A 17261-nucleotide genomic window follows, 5' to 3' on the forward strand; every position below is an offset into this window, starting at 1 on the left:
TAAAACAAAAACTCGAATATCTTCCCCTAAAAGATTCCACATTTCCACAGAGTATCAATTCTGGCAGGGATCAGCCTCGGTCTGTTTTTTCACTCCTGGTACCTGGTACCTGGTCAACATCATATAGAGCACTCAAAGACAGCACTCACAAGGCAACGGGTTTATTATTTAACTATTGCAACACTGCCTTGAGTTTGTACGGTGGAAAGCCAACGTGTTTCTGATGAGGTTCTCGTAAAGATTTCACAACCTGGTGTCTGATTGGTTGGCAAAGAGAAAGGGTGGGCTCCAGGCCTCTATTTAAAGTTCAGACAGCCCAGTCAAGCATCATTGCAGAGTATCTGTTGGAACGGAAGCCAGCTTGCTAAGCCTTAGCAATCCCAAGTGGAAGATCTACAGATTTCCCAATGGCAAACGTAAGTTTTCTGTAGAGGGACAGTTTAATTTATGGAGTGCAGGGAAGGTCCTTGCCAGATAGCTTAGTGCATTTGAACTGTTGGATGTCAATTGTGCACTGTGATCTTTGTTGAGTGATAGGTGGAATGGGTTATGATGAGAGCTCAAATGCTTGTTAGCGGGTGGAATGTTAGCTGGGAAATGGAAGCAGTACCTGGAGAGCTAATGGAATTCAAGGCATGTTTCCTCAGAAGGAAATCCCACTTGTTTCAGGGGTGCTTCCTTCTAAGTAATCGTTTTCAGAAGGACTGCAGCCTTGGTCTGCTGCAGCCCAAGTAAAAGTCTGCTGCTGTACCGAAATTTCCTAGCCAGATGGTTGCAGAAGTATGGGACAAAGCCATCAATGGTATCTCCTTCAGTGTTGTGTGTTTTTAGCAGAATAGGTTTATTATCAGATTTCCTTTTCTGAGACAAAATGGAAGTCTTGAATTGCTACATAAGACTGCTGCTAGCCTCACATGGGTGGAGCGTTGGGGAGATGTCCCTCTTCTTCTTTATGGAGTGGGGCACCGCTTGTTCTCTGTGCTCCCTGCTAAAGGGCTTGCACCCTAGTCCTTAGCACCCTAAGGACTAAAAGGCTTTAATATCTAATGTCACGTTTTGTGGCATGGCCTCTGCTTGCATAGATGGGTGGAGAAGTTCCTTCTTTGGTCAATGGTGTTCATGGTGGTGCCAGAAATCTTGAACGCTTCAAGGGAAATGGGTGTATTTTTTTTATTAATTTGCCCTCGGTCTAGAGAGCATCCACCTAACAATAGCACTGCTGCTTTCCTTTTCCTTCAGCAACTGAGCATCACCAACTTGAAGACGGTCCGTGGGGGTGACTCTATCCTTGTGCAGGGGAAGGTGCCACCAAATGCTGAGAGGTTTGTATTGGTGGGTTGAAACGGGCCATATCTGTCTCCTGGGCAGCTTTTAGAAATGTGCTTGAATGCCAAGCTTATCTGTGGTCTCTTCCTCCTGACTACCCCAGAAGATCCAGGAGCCCACTGGGATTATTTCCAATACAGACCACCCCACCCCCCACCTACTAAGCCTGTGTCTGGAGAGAAAATGCTTATTATTCCCAACTACACCTAGACCTCTGAACTGAAAGGGGCATGGACTAGAAAGAGACAGAAAACTACAGTGTTAGCTTGAATTGTTATATTCCAGCCCCTGTTAAATCACAGTCAGAAATGTGTTGTCTGTGTATCCTTCCGTCTTAGGTTTGCCATCGACCTGGGCCGAGATTCAAAGAACTACTTGATTCACTTTAACCCTCGCTTTGCTGAAAAGGTGATTGTGTACAACTCCATGACGGATGGTAACTGGAGTACGGAGACCCGGGACTTTCACTTCCCATTCAAGCAGGGAGAAGTCACCAAGGTGAGTGGAAGATGGAAAGGACTTGAGGGAGAAGCCGTGAGGGCTGCCTCCAAAATGGCGGGCAGGTGACCTTGAGCAAGGCACATTCAGTGAGTGCTTTCGTTGCCGGCTATAGATTGAGAAACCGCTGGAGATTTGGGGGAGGGAGGGGGTTGGAAAAGTGGAGTATACTGTCACAGAGCCCACCCTTCAGAGCTGCCATTTTCTCTGGGGAAAAGTGTACACAACACTCCCAAACTTTCACAACTTAAAAAAACATATATGAAATTAACCTGTATAATACGCTCAAGCCATTTCCACAGAACTTCAGGGAGAAAAGTGCCCTGGTCTGGTCCCTTCAGGGATACATGAGAGGCTCGAGCTGTTTTGTCATCTGTCATCTGTTATCTCAGGGCAAGCAACGCTACCGGGTGGGGTGTTTGGGGTCTGGAAAACTGTGGGGAGACCAGGGCAGAAAGCACTTCTCTCCGTGCTCAAATGCCTGCTTTTGAATCAGACCTTCAGGCCTTTGGGGATTGAGTTCCCAGCAGAAAACCCACAACTGACGAGTGACTGACTGGCTGAAAGTCAGGCTGGGGAACTGAGATGCAGCCCGTGAAAATCTCTGCGATATAGCTTGGCCCTCGTTCCCTTAGGGATAACGTTGCCAGGTCTTGCTGGAGGTGGAAAGGGCCGTCAAGTCACAGAGCTGACTCACGGCGACCCCTGCTGGGGTTTTCACAGCAAGGGACAAACTGAGGTGGCTTACCATTTCCTGTCCCTATTCAGCAACCTTGGATTTCCTAAGTGGTCTCCCATCCGACTCCTAACTTGGGCCAACCCTGATTACCTTCCAAGAGGTGACGAGTTCGGGCCATCCTGGGCCATCCAGGTTAGGCTCCTGGCTGGTTGGGAAATGCCGGTTAGGGGGTGGCCTCCCCCCACAGATCTCTGGGAAAGATAGGCTGCCACAGCTTCCCACTGTGAAGAAATGACCCGAGACCGCTGTATGTAAAGAGTCAAGAAGACACAGGAATATTCCTGAGGCAGGACTGTGTGTGGTCTGGTCCCTGCTTTCTGTACACTGTGCTGGGCCCTCCGCATCTGGGGCCTGGGGGATCTCTGCCTTCCCCAAGAAAACGGCACTCCGCTAATGCCTTGCTCTCTCCTCTCCAGGTCCTTTTCACCTTAGAGAGAGATGAAGTGAAAGTGACTTATCCCGATGGCTATGTGTTCGATTACAAAAGCAAATCAAACCTGGACTACGTCGATTACGTCCAAATGGCGGGCATCGAGACCCAATCTATCGACATCAAATGAGTCCACTTGTGCCAACCTGTGCCCCTGTTCGGGCTTCAAAGGAGCATGCCAATAAACCAGCATTTGCTTCTTGAAATTGGTCTCAGCTTGTCCGCTTTCTAGACCTGTTTCTTTTTTCTAGAATCCTTGCACTTGCTTCGCTCATTCGAATACTTGTTTGGGTGCTATTTTGCCAAGCTTCTCTTGGCTGGCAGCTCCTCCACCGCTGGATCCTGGGAATTTTTTTCACTGTGTACTGAGTTCATTGAGATAAGGGAACAGAAAATGTGTGTGAGGCTTGCAATAGTCCCTGAAATGTCCCATTGAACATAATGGGCCTAACTCTGCCTGAACAGAGAGGTGTTTGTGGTAGAGTTCTGCCAAGTAACTCTGAAAGACTTCACTGCATGAATCCGGGGTCTGCACGAGTTAATGCATTTTATGGGATAAGCTACTAGTTCATTCACTATTACATTCTTTGCCAGGAATGGCGTTTCTCTACAAGCACCTAACGTTTATCTGATTCTAAGCCCAGCCCCAGCCCCCTTCAGAGAACAGAGCTAAGGTTGCTAGCGGAACCGCAGAACAGAGCAGAGGAGATGTTGCATCTTCAAGGCCGTCAGGCCTTCCCAGGGGGAATGGAGAGCGCTATCTGGGGAAGAGATCCCAGCGGAGGGTTGCATTCCAGGCAGTGAGCAGCTTCTAACATCAGATTCACACACAGAGCCTGCAGAGTATCACAGGAGGTACACTAAACTGTAATAAATATACAAACTCAAAATCACTGGGGAGGGATTTCTGCCCTGAGTGGTTTTGCGTCATTCCTGTTGTTGTTTTTTTAACGGGCGATGCTCAAGAAAAAGCAGGAAGGCCCAAGTGCAAATCCTGCTCTGCTATGAAGAATTGGGGGGTGGTTTATCCCAGTGCCAATTACATCTCGGGCTCTTTCCACACCAGGATCTCCCCCTGCGTGGAGAGCAGGAAACGCCGGCAGTGAAGGGAGCGTGCCCACAGCCTCAGACCCAATCTGGCTCCTGTCTTTTGTTTCTCCTTCACACCAGAGAAAATATAAAGCCTGTAAGGAGAAACTGTACGGTGGCTGCAAGGGGCATTTCCAGGAGAGTTCTGCCATGTGGGCACCGCAGGGAGGGGTGTGTGACGCTCAGCGCCTCCTTCCACCTTCAAAACCACAGAGCTGAGCTTCGACCAGCCTGTTGAAGGTGCCGCACAGCTCCTTTTTTTGCTTTCTGCCACAACACAACAGCATGGCTATCCGCTGGGTCCATTTCAGTCCAGGTCCTGCCCTGGTCATGGGACAGAGACAGCACTGGTCACCCTGGATCAGGGTGGGTTGTCACTTCTGGTGTTATTGGACCTCATGGCAACGTTCAACAAGGTCGACTAAAAGTTGTTGACTCGCTGCCTTGCTGATGTGGGGATACATGAGGCGGCCTTGCAATGACTGCTCTCCTTTCTCCACGATCAGGGACAGAGAGTGGCGCTCAGGGAGTGGAAGTCCGCACGCTACCCATGGGTATGCAATGTCCCCCGGGGGGCAATACTCTCCTCAATGTTATCTAACATTTATATGAGCCCCTTCGCCCAGCTGGCTCGGAGTTTCAGTTTGGGGTGTCATTAATATGCACACGACACCCTGTTGTTTTTGCTGTTAGGTGGTCAACCGGATGCTGCAGCGGGTACTCTGGCCAGGGCTGTGGATGTGGCCACTGGGTGGTTGAAGCAGAGTCGATTGGAGTTGAACCCTACGAAATCGGAGGTCCTGTATCTTGGCTGAGGGTCAACAGGTTTGGGAATACAACTCCCAGCCCTGAATGGGCCACCGCTGGCATCTGTGCAGATGCTGAGTGTCACGGCTACGGGGCCCCGCCGTCTCGACCTAGCTGAGGGCGAAGAGCTGCACAGTGCCCTATGGGCCAGTTCGCACCAGTTACAAAACTGGCAATGATTGAAAAGCCACTCAATTGCCCTAGTAGGGTACTGCCATTCCCTTTGTCTACCCCAAGGCACAGGAGTAAAGGGACAAAGCTCCACGCCTGTCAGGTTAGTCTACCTTGCAAGGCTGTCTTGCAAGCAGGGTTCACAGAATGTTATTATGGTAGGTGGTTCATGAGGTTCACAAAGTGTGTTCAGCAGAATGCTTTGAGGCTTCAAGTCAAAAACCACAACAGAAGTAAAATTATAATTTTTTACTTTAAGGTGCAAAGTTATTCTAAATACACAAGACAGACTGTGGGGAGTAAAACAATCCATCTTAAAGTATGTCAGCTCTTGCTATACATACCACAGTATTCCAACGAAGGCAAAATGAACCTGCTGGTTTGGGGAGGGCGGAATATAAATCTAATAAATTACATTAAAATTAAATTAAAATAAGGTGTTGTCAAAGGGGCAGAAATCAAAGTCTCTAATCAAGAGGCAAAACATCTAGGCATCACAGCAAGAGGAAAAGAAGGTTGCATGAGTGTCCGTCACAGAGACTGAGCCAGGTTACCGTCTAGTCACTGAAACCCACCGAAAGCTTCAAGCTCCATGTTGGTTAGCTACTTTTCTGTCATTTGGAAACCCAAGTGGCCCAGGCCTGTTAGGCAAGCAGGAGTCCAAATGCTGATACCACCGGGCTTACAATATTCCTACAACTGTCCCATTGAGCATAATGGGCCTTACCTCACCAGGCTTCTAGCAAAAGGGGGGAGTTTTGCGCAAAAGGGATTTTCCTCGCAAGACGATTCTTTAGCACAAGTTTCAAGGAACACGGCTTCTGTATAAGTTAGGAATTTGGGGGGGGGGAAGGTTAAAAATAGCTTTTCTTCAGAGGTGCAACGGATCTTGAATCAATAGAGAGTCAGCACAGGAGTTTAGCTTTAAAAAAAATCATTTACTTCTAAAGGAAAAGGGTCACAGGATTGCTACAAAATAACAAAACGCCTGGAGCTACATTTTTCCCTACTGTTTACAACAAAGAGCTGGGATAACAGAATGGAGAATCTTCTTCTACCTCCTCCTTCTTGACCCTGAAAGAAAGTCACCTGACCTGTTGACCAATAACAGTTTACAAACACTCTCAAGTTTCCCGGGCTTGCAGATTATTGGCTTTGAGCCAGGTTCCCCTTCCAGATCAATCTAAACAATAGCATGGTAGGTAAACACATTAACCCCATAATGACTGAATCTCAGACCTTGCAACACACATATATTCCAACAAGGAAAAGAGCATTTTCTTCACAGCGAGGAGCCTGGGCATGGCCCTGGATGCCTCTCTCTCACTGGAGGCCCAGGTCACAGTAGTTGCCAGGTCAGGCAGCTCGTTCCCTTCCTCTTGACCAGCGAACTGGCTACAGTGATCCAAGCAACGAACATCCCCAGGCCAGAATGCTGTAACTTGGTCTACACTGGGCTGTCCTTAAGACTGCCATCTTTTGTAAGCCTCCCATCTTACAAAAGATCTTTCCAAAGATGCTGAGGTGCAACGCTTTGTTCATGAACACAGCAGCAAGCCAAGAGCTACCCCCAGCACGCATCTTGCATGGTACATATAGCTGCTAGACCCTGCTATGGATGTCAGGCTCATGAGAACCGAGGCTTCCATTCAACGTACAGCAAGTATTTGTTAACCAGTGCATTCCGAAACTCTGCATTCTGTTACAAATCTGGGGCCAGACAAAAGCCATGAAGTATACCTTACCAAGCCCGTTTTTTTTGCATGCTAAAATGCTACGTTTCTTCACAGGCTTCTGAGTTTCACAGGCCGTTTATCCGCAATAATCTGCTGCTTTTCTTCCTTCCCCATTATTGGAAGTTTTATATTTAGGTTTCTTGGTCTGAAACGATAGTTATGTGAAATCTTTATAGTAACACAGCAGAGTAACAGCAGAATTATTTAGGCAGAAGTGTTTAAATACTTAAAACGTGCATTAATTAGATTTCAGACAAAACCATAGAAAGATAAAACTTAGTTTTATTTAAGTAGATTCTTCCATAGCAACATCCTTTAGTAAAAAGGAAAGATCCTAATCAAAAGAGTTACATTTCCTCATTCTAAACCACGGCCTGAAAGTATAGGTGGTGAGGCTGAGTTGTAAGTCTGTGGGAAAAGGGGCTCTCATGGCAGAAATAGGTAAGAGAAGCGGCTGAATCCCGCAAATGTAAAAGGTTCTCGTGAATTTTTTGGTCTTTCAGGTGGAGAAGTGCAGATGAAGTGGGACCCTGGGGGGCCCCCTCCTCCTGTTCGCCCTACAAGCAGCCAGCAAAGATTAATCAGCTTGTTTCACGGATGTTCACTTCCTCAGGGGCCACCATACAATCCACCAATACAATAAATTTTAGATTTCTACAAACAAAAACATATATTAAACAGTGTCAGTTACCTTTAACAATTATCCAAAATTCCAAAACGATTTCAATCTTGGGGGCAGGGGGGGCGGGCTGCTGGCAGGTAGCAACCCCATGTGTCTGCCCACCAGGCCTTCTGGAGGGCACCTTCCGGAAGGTATAAAAGGTGGGTGATGTTGTTGGCCACCGCAGACCAAAATGACCCAGCCACAATCTGCTAAGAAAATCCTCCTCCAGCAAGACAAGTTGGTGTCTGTGGAGGCCTCGTACACACAAACACACAACCTGGCAGGTCAGGCACTGATGTACATTCACCAGATGCTGTACTTCACAGCATCAGGGCCAATGGTTTTGTCCACACTTTGCATGTTGTAGAGTCCAGACAAAACACACCAGCTGGACATCCATGAAACATTGGACGCCCCTCCAATGTCGAATCAGAGGCTGCCTCCAAGGTGACTCACCATCCTGCCTTTGTGGAAACGATGGAGTTGCGGGACCCATTCCCTCTTCCTCAGAGTGTTACTGGAACTGCTCTTTATTTGGATGGGGAACTAGCTTAGCAGTCCAGAACTAAATTTAGCGCGCATCTAACCAATGTATACCAAGGTCCTTTTTTTGGAAATTCACGTAATAAAGAGGCAGACTACAATTATTCAATCAATAAGGTGTATTTTCTAATAGTGTGGCGTAATCCTGAACTTACACACACATACAAGATTACATACAAGAGCTAGGAAATACAGAGTAGGAAAATTAGAGACGGATGCATGAGCTGGATACCACGATGACAAGGGCATACTCACAATCAGCAGGCAGGTCAGAGATATAGCAGCGGCGTGGTCCAGCGCCAGCACCGGAACCACGGAAAGACAGCAAGGGGGCTGGGATAGGAATGGCGCTCGCACCATGTGGGCTGGGAGGCCAGCTTATATACTTTCAAATTACCCAGGGGCTGACGCCCCGTTCAGTGGTTCTCACGACTTAAATCAAAGGATTTGGGGCTATCGGAATAGCCTTGGTTGGACACTGTTTGAAGTCTGATTGATATTATGACACCTTTTGGGAGAGGGGACGGGGGAAGGAAGGGGATCTGGGCGGTTTGCGTGTTCCCAGCGCTCATCCTGGTGCCTTCAAGTCTGGAGTGCAAAGGTTGCTTTGATGTGCACCCATTGATTGCCCTGGCTGACCGACGATCAATCTCCATTCTGGATAGGTGTTAAGATATGCAGAGGAGAGCGGAATTCTCTCGCTGTGTACGTGGTCAGCTCGCCTCCTCGAAATGGCTTCCCAAAGCAGACAGTTTCCCTTGGTTTCTTGGCTGCCTGAGAACATGGATGTCGTCTGGGCATGGCTAGGGTTTACCAGCAGACTGCCTGGCAATGATGGCAAGCTGGGTAACTAGCCCACGGGAGGCTCCTGGCGGGAGCTGGCCAGGGGGCGCCTGGCCATTCTCGCTGAAGGTCTCCCTGGCTGGCACCTGTCTGCTGGCAGTGTGGCTGGGGCCCAGGGTGAGGCAAGCTCTCATGACAGGCGAGGGAGCAGCGTTTAAGACACAGTCCGTGGTTGGCAACAGGGCAGCATCACACAGGAGAGCCCAGATATAAGCTTGAGCAGGGCAGTGCCACGCAAGGGGCCTGACAGCAATTGTCCAGGAAACTGACAGTCTGTTGCAGCATCAGATACGAAACTGACACGTGTATTAGAGGCACACGTGCAAGGCAGTCTTTTAGTGTAGAACTCAGACACAGTTCGTGGCTGGCCTCATGCAGGGGGGGGGGGCTGCTCGGTAACAAGAGGGAGCAGCAGGTGCCATTGATTGGGGCCACGGTGCAGGACAACTGCATGTGCCATAGTCCCTGAGCTGCCTCTGGTGCCCAAACCCAGCATCTGTGGACATGAACCACCTTCCTGCCTTCACAGAAAGGACATGAGTCATGGCGGGAGCCATTCCCCCCGGTCAGAGGGGAGAGCCAGTGCCATGATAGGGGACACTGTGTTGCACTACCATCTGCACAATAGCAGCTGAGCTGGCCCTGTTGCTGAGAAGCAGCACCAGCAGACACCAAACACATTCCTGCATTTGCAGAAAGGATATGATGGACGGGACAAACAGGAGAGGTTGCCAAATGGTCGGAGTCCAGAGAGGGAGAGGGAGAAACAGGGACCACGACTAATGCTCTGTGAGGACATTAGCCGCCTTCCTGCCATCACGGAAAGGATGGGATGGATGGGATAGACAAGAGAAGCCCCCTAAGGGTCAGTGTGGTTCCACACAGGGAGAGAGAGAAACAGGGACCATGAAATTGTCAAAGAAAGGGGGACAGGAATGGGTAGACCCCCCCCATTTGACAGCAGCTGCTGACATCAACCACAATCCTGCCATCATGGAAAGGAGGGGGCGGGGCGGGGCGGGGCAGGGCAGTACAAGTCATTGGGAAGGGTCGTGACAGTACCTGAGACGGAGAGGAGGGAAGAGGGAAGACGAAGTGGTCAGGGAGAGGGGGACCAAGGGGTTCTGACCGCAGTAAGGAGCCGAACCTGAAGACCCGGTGACAGGAACGGGAAGACCTTGATCCGACAGCAGCTGCTGACATCAACCACCTTCCTGCCGTCACAGAAAGGAGGGGATGGGTGGGACAGGAGAGGTTGCTGGGAAAGGTCAGAGTGTTCCAGAGAGGGAGAGGTATGGACCGGGAACTGGAAAGATCCCAAGTGTCCCGCTTCGTCTGCACGTCTCCACCTGAAAGACGTAAAAATTCACGAGAACCTTTTACATTTGCGGGATTCAGCCACTTCTCTTACCTATTTCTTCAATTTGAGTAGAGACTGGAACGGCGTTTCCCAACAGTGTTCGCCTACCTTCGTTGGATCTTCAACTACATGTACCACAGTGTGTCACATGATAAATGCACAAGAGGACTAATCTTATATTGAGATTGAAAGGACTTTGAGTTGTACACGCTGTTGGACCTAAGTGGTATACGGTCTGCTTATTGTATATTGAATGTAGCAATTTTGCCGAGAGTTGATGGTTTACTTACTTAAAATTGAATTGACTATTTTGTACTGACACGAGTCTTATTGAGCATTTCATTCATTTATTTAGAGTTGAGATATAGAGTTCAGCGGACATTGTCCCTGGGGAATGTTTTCATGGTAATTCAGATGTATTTCTTGGGGCAGCCTCTTCTTTTGATACAGTTCATAATCAGGCACATAGCAGAAGGCAATGCCTGTTTTTCCTTCACCCGGCTGGCATCAGAACTGGAGCAGATGGTAATGCCTGTCCCCCTTTACCCAGCCTGTATCCGGCATGCAGCAGGCAGCAAAGCCCACCACTCCTTCACGTTGCTGAGATCAGGTGCAGAGCAGGTGGCAATGCCACACATCCTTCACCAACCGGGATCAGTGATGGAGGAGGAGGGAATGCTTGCCTGCCTGCTCTCCCCTTTCTAGAGCCCATTGTATTTTTTCCCACAACGGGCTTTGTTTCTAGTTTAGAATAACTTTGCACCTTAAAATAAATTCTTATAAATTTACTTCTGTTGTGGTTTTTGACTTGAAGCCTCAAAGCATTCTGCTGAACTCACTTTGTGAACCACCTACCAGCGTTTGACACGGTTGACTATGATTTGTTGGCCAGCCGCCTTGCCGACGTGGGGATTAGGGGGACAGTCTTACAGTGGCTGGTCTCCTTTCTCCAGGGTCGGGGACAGAGGGTGGCGCTCGGGGGAGATCTATCGCCCCGTCACCCTTTGGTGTGCGGGGTTCCCCAAGGGGCGATACTCTCCCCAATGTTATTTAACATCTATATGCGCCCCCTCGCCCAGTTGGAGTGGAGTTTTGGGCTGGGTTGTCATCAATACGCGGATGACACCCAACTTTTTCTGTTGATGGACGGCTGGCCAGACACGGCCCCAGACAATCTGGCCAGAGCTTTGGAGGCTGTGACGGCATGGTTGAAACAGAGCAGGCTGAAATTGAACCCAGTGAAGACGGAGGTCCTGCAGCTGGGACGGCGGCTGCCAGATGTTGGGATCCAGCTCCCTGCCCTGGATGGGACACCACTGGCAACTTTGCCAGTGGTAAAGAGTCTGGGTGTGCTCCTGGATGCCTCCCTATCGATGGAGGCCCAGCTCACGGCGGTTGCCAAGTCTGCATTTTTCCATCTTCATCAGATCAGGCAACTTGCCCCCTACCTGACACCCCAGGACCTGGCTACAGTGATCCATGCAACGGTCACCTCCAGGCTAGATTACTGTAACTCACTCTACGCTGGGCTACCCCTGGGCCTGATCCGGAAACTACAACTGGTCCAGAATGTGGCGGCACGGGTCCTGACTGGTATACCTTACCAGTCACACATCACACCTGTCCTGCGCCAGCTGCACTGGCTTCCGGTTGAATTCCGAATCAGGTTCAAAGTGTTGGTTCTTACCTTTAAAGCCCTGAGTGGGTTGGGACCGGCATATCTTTGGGACCGCCTCTCCCTGTACGTTCCCCGGAGATCGCTCCGATCAGCGAACAAATATTTACTTGTGGTCCCCGGCCCTAAGGAAGCCCGCCTCGCTTCAACCAGGGCCAGGGCCTTTTCAGTCCTGGCCCCAGCCTGGTGGAACGCTCTGTCAATGGAAACCCGGGCCCAGCGGGACATATTATCTTTCCGCCAGGCCTGTAAGACAGAGCTGTTCCGCCAGGCGTTCGGGGATTGAAGGGGGCGGTGCCATGTCGGCCTCCCACCTTTGGGGTGGGGGAGGGTTCTCCCCACCACTGCACCTTGTTAATTTGTTTTATTATTCGTATATTGATTTTAGTTTTTGTTTTTATCGATTTTAACTGTTCACCGCCCAGAGCCCCTGGGGATGGGCGGTATATAAATTGAAAAAATAAATAAATAAAAAATAAAATAATAACATTCTGTAAACCCTGCTTGCAAGACAGCCTTGCAAGGTAGATTTCTGTTTAGTTCCCTGACAGGCTTGGAGCTTTGTCCCTTTACTCCTGTGCCTTGGGGTAGACAAAGGGAATGGCAGCACCCTACTAGGGCAATTGAGTGGCTTTTCAATCATTGCCAGTTTTGTAACTGGTGTGAACTGGCCCATATGGCACTGTGCAGCTCTTCCCCCTCAGCCAGGTCGAGACGGTGGGGCCCCGTAGCCGTGACACTCAGCATCTGCACAGATGCCAGCGGTGGCCCATTCAGGGCTGGGAGTTGTATTCCCAAACCTGTTGACCCTCAGCCAAGATACAGGACCTCCGATTTCGTAGGGTTCAACTCCAATCGACTCTGCTTCAACCACCCAGTGGCCACATCCACAGCCCTGGCCAGAGTACCCGCTGCAGCATCCGGTTGACCACCTAACAGCAAAAACAACAGGGTGTCGTGTGCATATTAATGACACCCCAAACTGAAACTCCGAGCCAGCTGGGCGAAGGGGCTCATATAAATGTTAGATAACATTGAGGAGAGTATTGCCCCCCGGGGGACATTGCATACCCATGGGTAGCGTGCGGGCTTCCACTCCCTGAGCGCCACTCTCTGTCCCTGATCGTGGAGAAAGGAGAGCAGTCATTGCAAGGCCGCCTCATGTATCCCCACATCAGCAAGGCAGCGAGTCAACAACTTTTAGTCGACCTTGTTGAATGTTGCCATGAGGTCCAATAACACCAGAAGCGACAACCCACCCTGATCCAGGGCGACCAGTGCTGTCTCTGTCCCATGACCAGGGCAGGACCTGGACTGAAATGGACCCAGCGGATAGCCATGCTGTTGTGTTGTGGCAGAAAGCAAAAAAAGGAGTTGTGCGGCACCTTCAACAGGCTGGTCGAAGCTCAGCTCTGTGGTTTTGAAGGTGGAAGGAGGCGCTGAGCGTCACACACCCCTCCCTGCGGTGCCCACGTGGCAGAACTCTCCTGGAAATGCCCCTTGCAGCCACCGTACAGTTTCTCCTTACAGGCTTTATATTTTCTCTGGTGTGAAGGAGAAACAAAAGACAGGAGCCAGATTGGGTCTGAGGCTGTGGGCACGCTCCCTTCACTGCCGGCGTTTCCTGCTCTCCACGCAGGGGGAGATCCTGGTGTGGAAAGAGCCCGAGACGTAATTGGCACTGGGATACACCACCACCACCACCACCCCAATTCTTCATAGCAGAGCAGGATTTGCACTTGGGCCTTCCTGCTTTTTCTTGAGCATCGCCCGTTAAAAAAACAACAACAGGAATGACGCAAAACCACTCAGGGTAGAAATCCCTCCCCAGTGATTTTGAGTTTGTATATTTATTACAGTTTAGTGTACCTCCTGTGATACTCTGCAGGCTCTGTGTGTGAATCTGATGTTAGAAGCTGCTCACTGCCTGGAATGCAACCCTCTGCTGGGATCTCTTCCCCAGATAGCGCTCTCCATTCCCCCTGGGAAGGCCTGACGGCCTTGAAGATGCAACATCTCCTCTGCTCTGTTCTGCGGTTCCGCTAGCAACCTTAGCTCTGTTCTCTGAAGGGGGCTGGGGCTGGGCTTAGAATCAGATAAACGTTAGGTGCTTGTAGAGAAACGCCATTCCTGGCAAAGAATGTAATAGTGAATGAACTAGTAGCTTATCCCATAAAATGCATTAACTCGTGCAGACCCCGGATTCATGCAGTGAAGTCTTTCAGAGTTACTTGGCAGAACTCTACCACAAACACCTCTCTGTCCAGGCCGAGTTAGGCCCATTATGTTCAACGGGACATTTCAGGGACTATTGCAAGCCTCACACACATTTTCTGTTCCCTTATCTCAATGAACTCAGTACACAGTGAAAAAAATTCCCAGGATCCAGCGGTGGAGGAGCTGCCAGCCAAGAGAAGCTTGGCAAAATAGCACCCAAACAAGTATTCGAATGAGCGAAGCAAGTGCAAGGATTCTAGAAAAAAGAAACAGGTCTAGAAAGCGGACAAGCTGAGACCAATTTCAAGAAGCAAATGCTGGTTTATTGGCATGCTCCTTTGAAGCCCGAACAGGGGCACAGGTTGGCACAAGTGGACTCATTTGATGTCGATAGATTGGGTCTCGATGCCCACCATTTGGACGTAATCGACGTAGTCCAGGTTTGATTTGCTTTTGTAATCGAACACATAGCCGTCGGGATAAGTCACTTTCACCTCATCTCTCTCTAAGGTGAAAAGGACCTGGAGAGGAGAGAGCAAGGCATTAGCGGAGTGCCGTTTTCTTGGGGAAGACAGAGATCCCCCAGGCCCCAGATGCGGAGGGCCCAGCACAGTGTACAGAAAGCAGGGACCAGACCACACACAGTCCTGCCTCAGGAATATTCCTGTGTCTTCTTGACTCTTTACGTAGAGCGGTCTCGGGTCATTTCTTCACAGTGGGAAGCTGTGGCAGCCTATCTTTCCCAGAGATCTGTGGGGGGAGGCCACCCCCTAACCGGCATTTCCCAACCAGCCAGGAGCCTAACCTGGATGGCCCAGGATGGCCCGAACTCGTCACCTCTGTGAAGATAATCAGGGTTGGCCCAAGTTGGGAGTCGGATGGGAGACCAGTTAGGAAATCCAAGGTTGCTGAATAGGGACAGGAAATGGTAAGCCACCTCAGTTTGTCCCTTGCTGTGAAAACCCCAGCAGGGGTCGCCGTGAGTCAGCTGTGTGACTTGACAGCTCTTTCCACCTCCAGCAAGACCTGGCAACGTTATCCCTAGGGGAACGAGGGCCAAGCTATATCGCAGAGATTTTCATGGGTTGCATCTCAGTTCCCCAGCCTGACTTTCAGCCATCAGTCACTCGTCAGTTGTGGGTTTTCTGCTGGGAACTCAATCCCCAAAGGCCTGAAGGTCTGATTCAAAAGCAGGCATTTGAGCACGGAGAGAAGTGCTTTCTGCCCTGGTCTCCCCACAGTTTTCCAGACCCCAAACACCCCACCCGGTAGCGTTGCTTGCCCTGAGATAACAGATGACAGATGACAAAACAGCTCGAGCCTCTCATGTATCCCTGAAGGGACCAGACCAGGGCACTTTTCTCCCTGAAGTTCTGTGGGAATGGCTTGAGCGTATTATACAGGTTAATTTCATATATGTTTTTTTAGTTGTGAAAGTTTGGGAGTGTTGTGTACACTTTTCCCCAGAGAAAATGGCAGCTCTGAAGGGTGGGCTCTGTGACAGTATACTCCACTTTTCCAAACCTCTCCCTCCCCCAAATCTCCAGCGGTTTCTCAATCTATAGCCAGCAATGAAAACACTCACTGAATGTGCCTTGCTCAAGGACACCTGCCCGCCATTTTGGAGGCAGCCCTCACGGCTTCTCCCTCAAGTCCTTTCCATCTTCCACTCACCTTGGTGACTTCTCCCTGCTTGAACGGGAAGTGAAAGTCCCGGGTCTCCGTACTCCAGTTACCATCCGTCAGGGAGTTGTACACAATCACCTTTTCAGCAAAGCGAGGGTTAAAGTGAATCAAGTAGTTCTTTGAATCTCGGCCCAGGTCGATGGCAAACCTAAGACGGAAGGATACACAGATAACACATTTCTGACTGTGATTTAACAGGGGCTGAAATATAACAATTCAAGCTAACACTGTAGTTTTCTGTCTCTTTCTAGTCCATGCCTCTTTCAGTTCAGAGGTCTAGGTGTAGTTGGGAATAATAAGCATTTTCTCTCCAGACACAGGCTTAGTAGGTGGGGGGTGGGGTGGTCTGTATTGGAAATAATCCCAGTGGGCTCCTGGATCTTCTGGAGTGGTCAGGAGGAAGAGACCACAGATAAGCTTGGCATTCAAGCACATTTCTAAAAGCTGCCCAGGAGACAGATATGGCCCGTTTCAACCCACCAATACAAACCTCTCAGCATTTGGTGGCACCTTCCCCTGCACAAGGATAGAGTCACCCCCACGGACCGTCTTCAGGTTGGTGATGCTCAGTTGCTGAAAGAAAGGGAAAGCAGCAGTGCTATTGTTAGGTGGATGCTCTCTAGACTGAGGGCAAATTGGTAAAACACATACACCCATTTCCCTAGAAGGGTTCAAGATTTCTGGCACCACCATGAACACCATTGACCAAAGAAGGAACTTCTCCACCCATCTATGCAAGCAGAGGCCATGCCACAAAACGTGACATTAGATATTAAAGCCTTTTAGTCCTTAGGGTGCTAAGGACTAGGGTGCAAGCCCTTTAGCAGGGAGCACAGAGAAGAAGCGGTGCCCCACCCCATAAAGAAGAAGAGGGACATCTCCCCAACGCTCCACCCATGTGAGGCTAGCAGCAGTCTTATGTAGCAATTCCAGACTTCCTTTTTGTCTCAGAAAAGGAATTCTGGTAATAAAGCTATTATGCAGCACTATCAAAAACACACACAACACTGAAGGAGATACCATTGATGGCTTTGTCCCGTACTTCTGCAACCATCTGGCTAGGAAATTTCGGTACAGCGGTGGAATTTTACTTGGGCTGCAGCAGACCAAGGCTGCAGTCCTTCTCAAAACCGTTACTTAGAAGGAAGCACCCCTGAAACAAGTGGGATTTCCTTCTGAGGAAACATGCTTTGAATTCCATTAGCTCTCCAGGTACTGCTTCCATTTCCCAGCTAACATTCCACCTGCTAACAAGCATTTGAGCTCTCATCATAACCCATTCCACCTATCACTCAACAAAGATCACAGTGCACAATTGACATCCAACAGTTCACATGCACTAAGCTATCTGGCAAGGACCTTCCCTGCACTCCATAGATTAAACTGTCCCTCTACAGAAAACTTACGTTTGCCATTGGGAAATCTGTAGATCTTCCACTTGGGATTGCTAAGGCTTAGCAAGTCGGCTTCCGTTCCA

The 17261-nt window shown here is 49.6% G+C and overlaps 2 protein-coding genes across 2 annotated transcripts; one reads left to right on the forward strand and one right to left on the reverse strand.

Moving 5' to 3' along the window:
• The first annotated feature begins 346 nt into the window (after window positions 1-346).
• On the forward strand, window positions 347-3128 carry LOC129325526 (galectin-1-like). Its single transcript, XM_054973236.1, has 4 exons — window positions 347-416; window positions 1240-1322; window positions 1665-1824; window positions 2980-3128. Exons 1-4 carry the CDS (start codon window positions 408-410, stop codon window positions 3121-3123), a joined length of 396 nt encoding a protein of 131 aa, XP_054829211.1. The 5' UTR covers window positions 347-407; the 3' UTR covers window positions 3124-3128.
• Window positions 3129-14475: 11347 nt separating this feature from the next.
• LOC129326343 (galectin-1-like) lies at window positions 14476-17261 on the reverse strand. The gene is made up of 4 exons (XM_054974498.1): window positions 17191-17261; window positions 16275-16357; window positions 15773-15932; window positions 14476-14619 (listed from the first exon to the last, which is right to left on the reverse strand). Exons 1-4 carry the CDS (start codon window positions 17197-17199, stop codon window positions 14476-14478), a joined length of 396 nt encoding a protein of 131 aa, XP_054830473.1. The 5' UTR covers window positions 17200-17261.

This window comes from Eublepharis macularius, chromosome 3 (genome assembly GCF_028583425.1).
Source record: "Eublepharis macularius isolate TG4126 chromosome 3, MPM_Emac_v1.0, whole genome shotgun sequence".
Classification (NCBI taxonomy): Eukaryota; Metazoa; Chordata; class Lepidosauria; order Squamata; family Eublepharidae; genus Eublepharis; species Eublepharis macularius.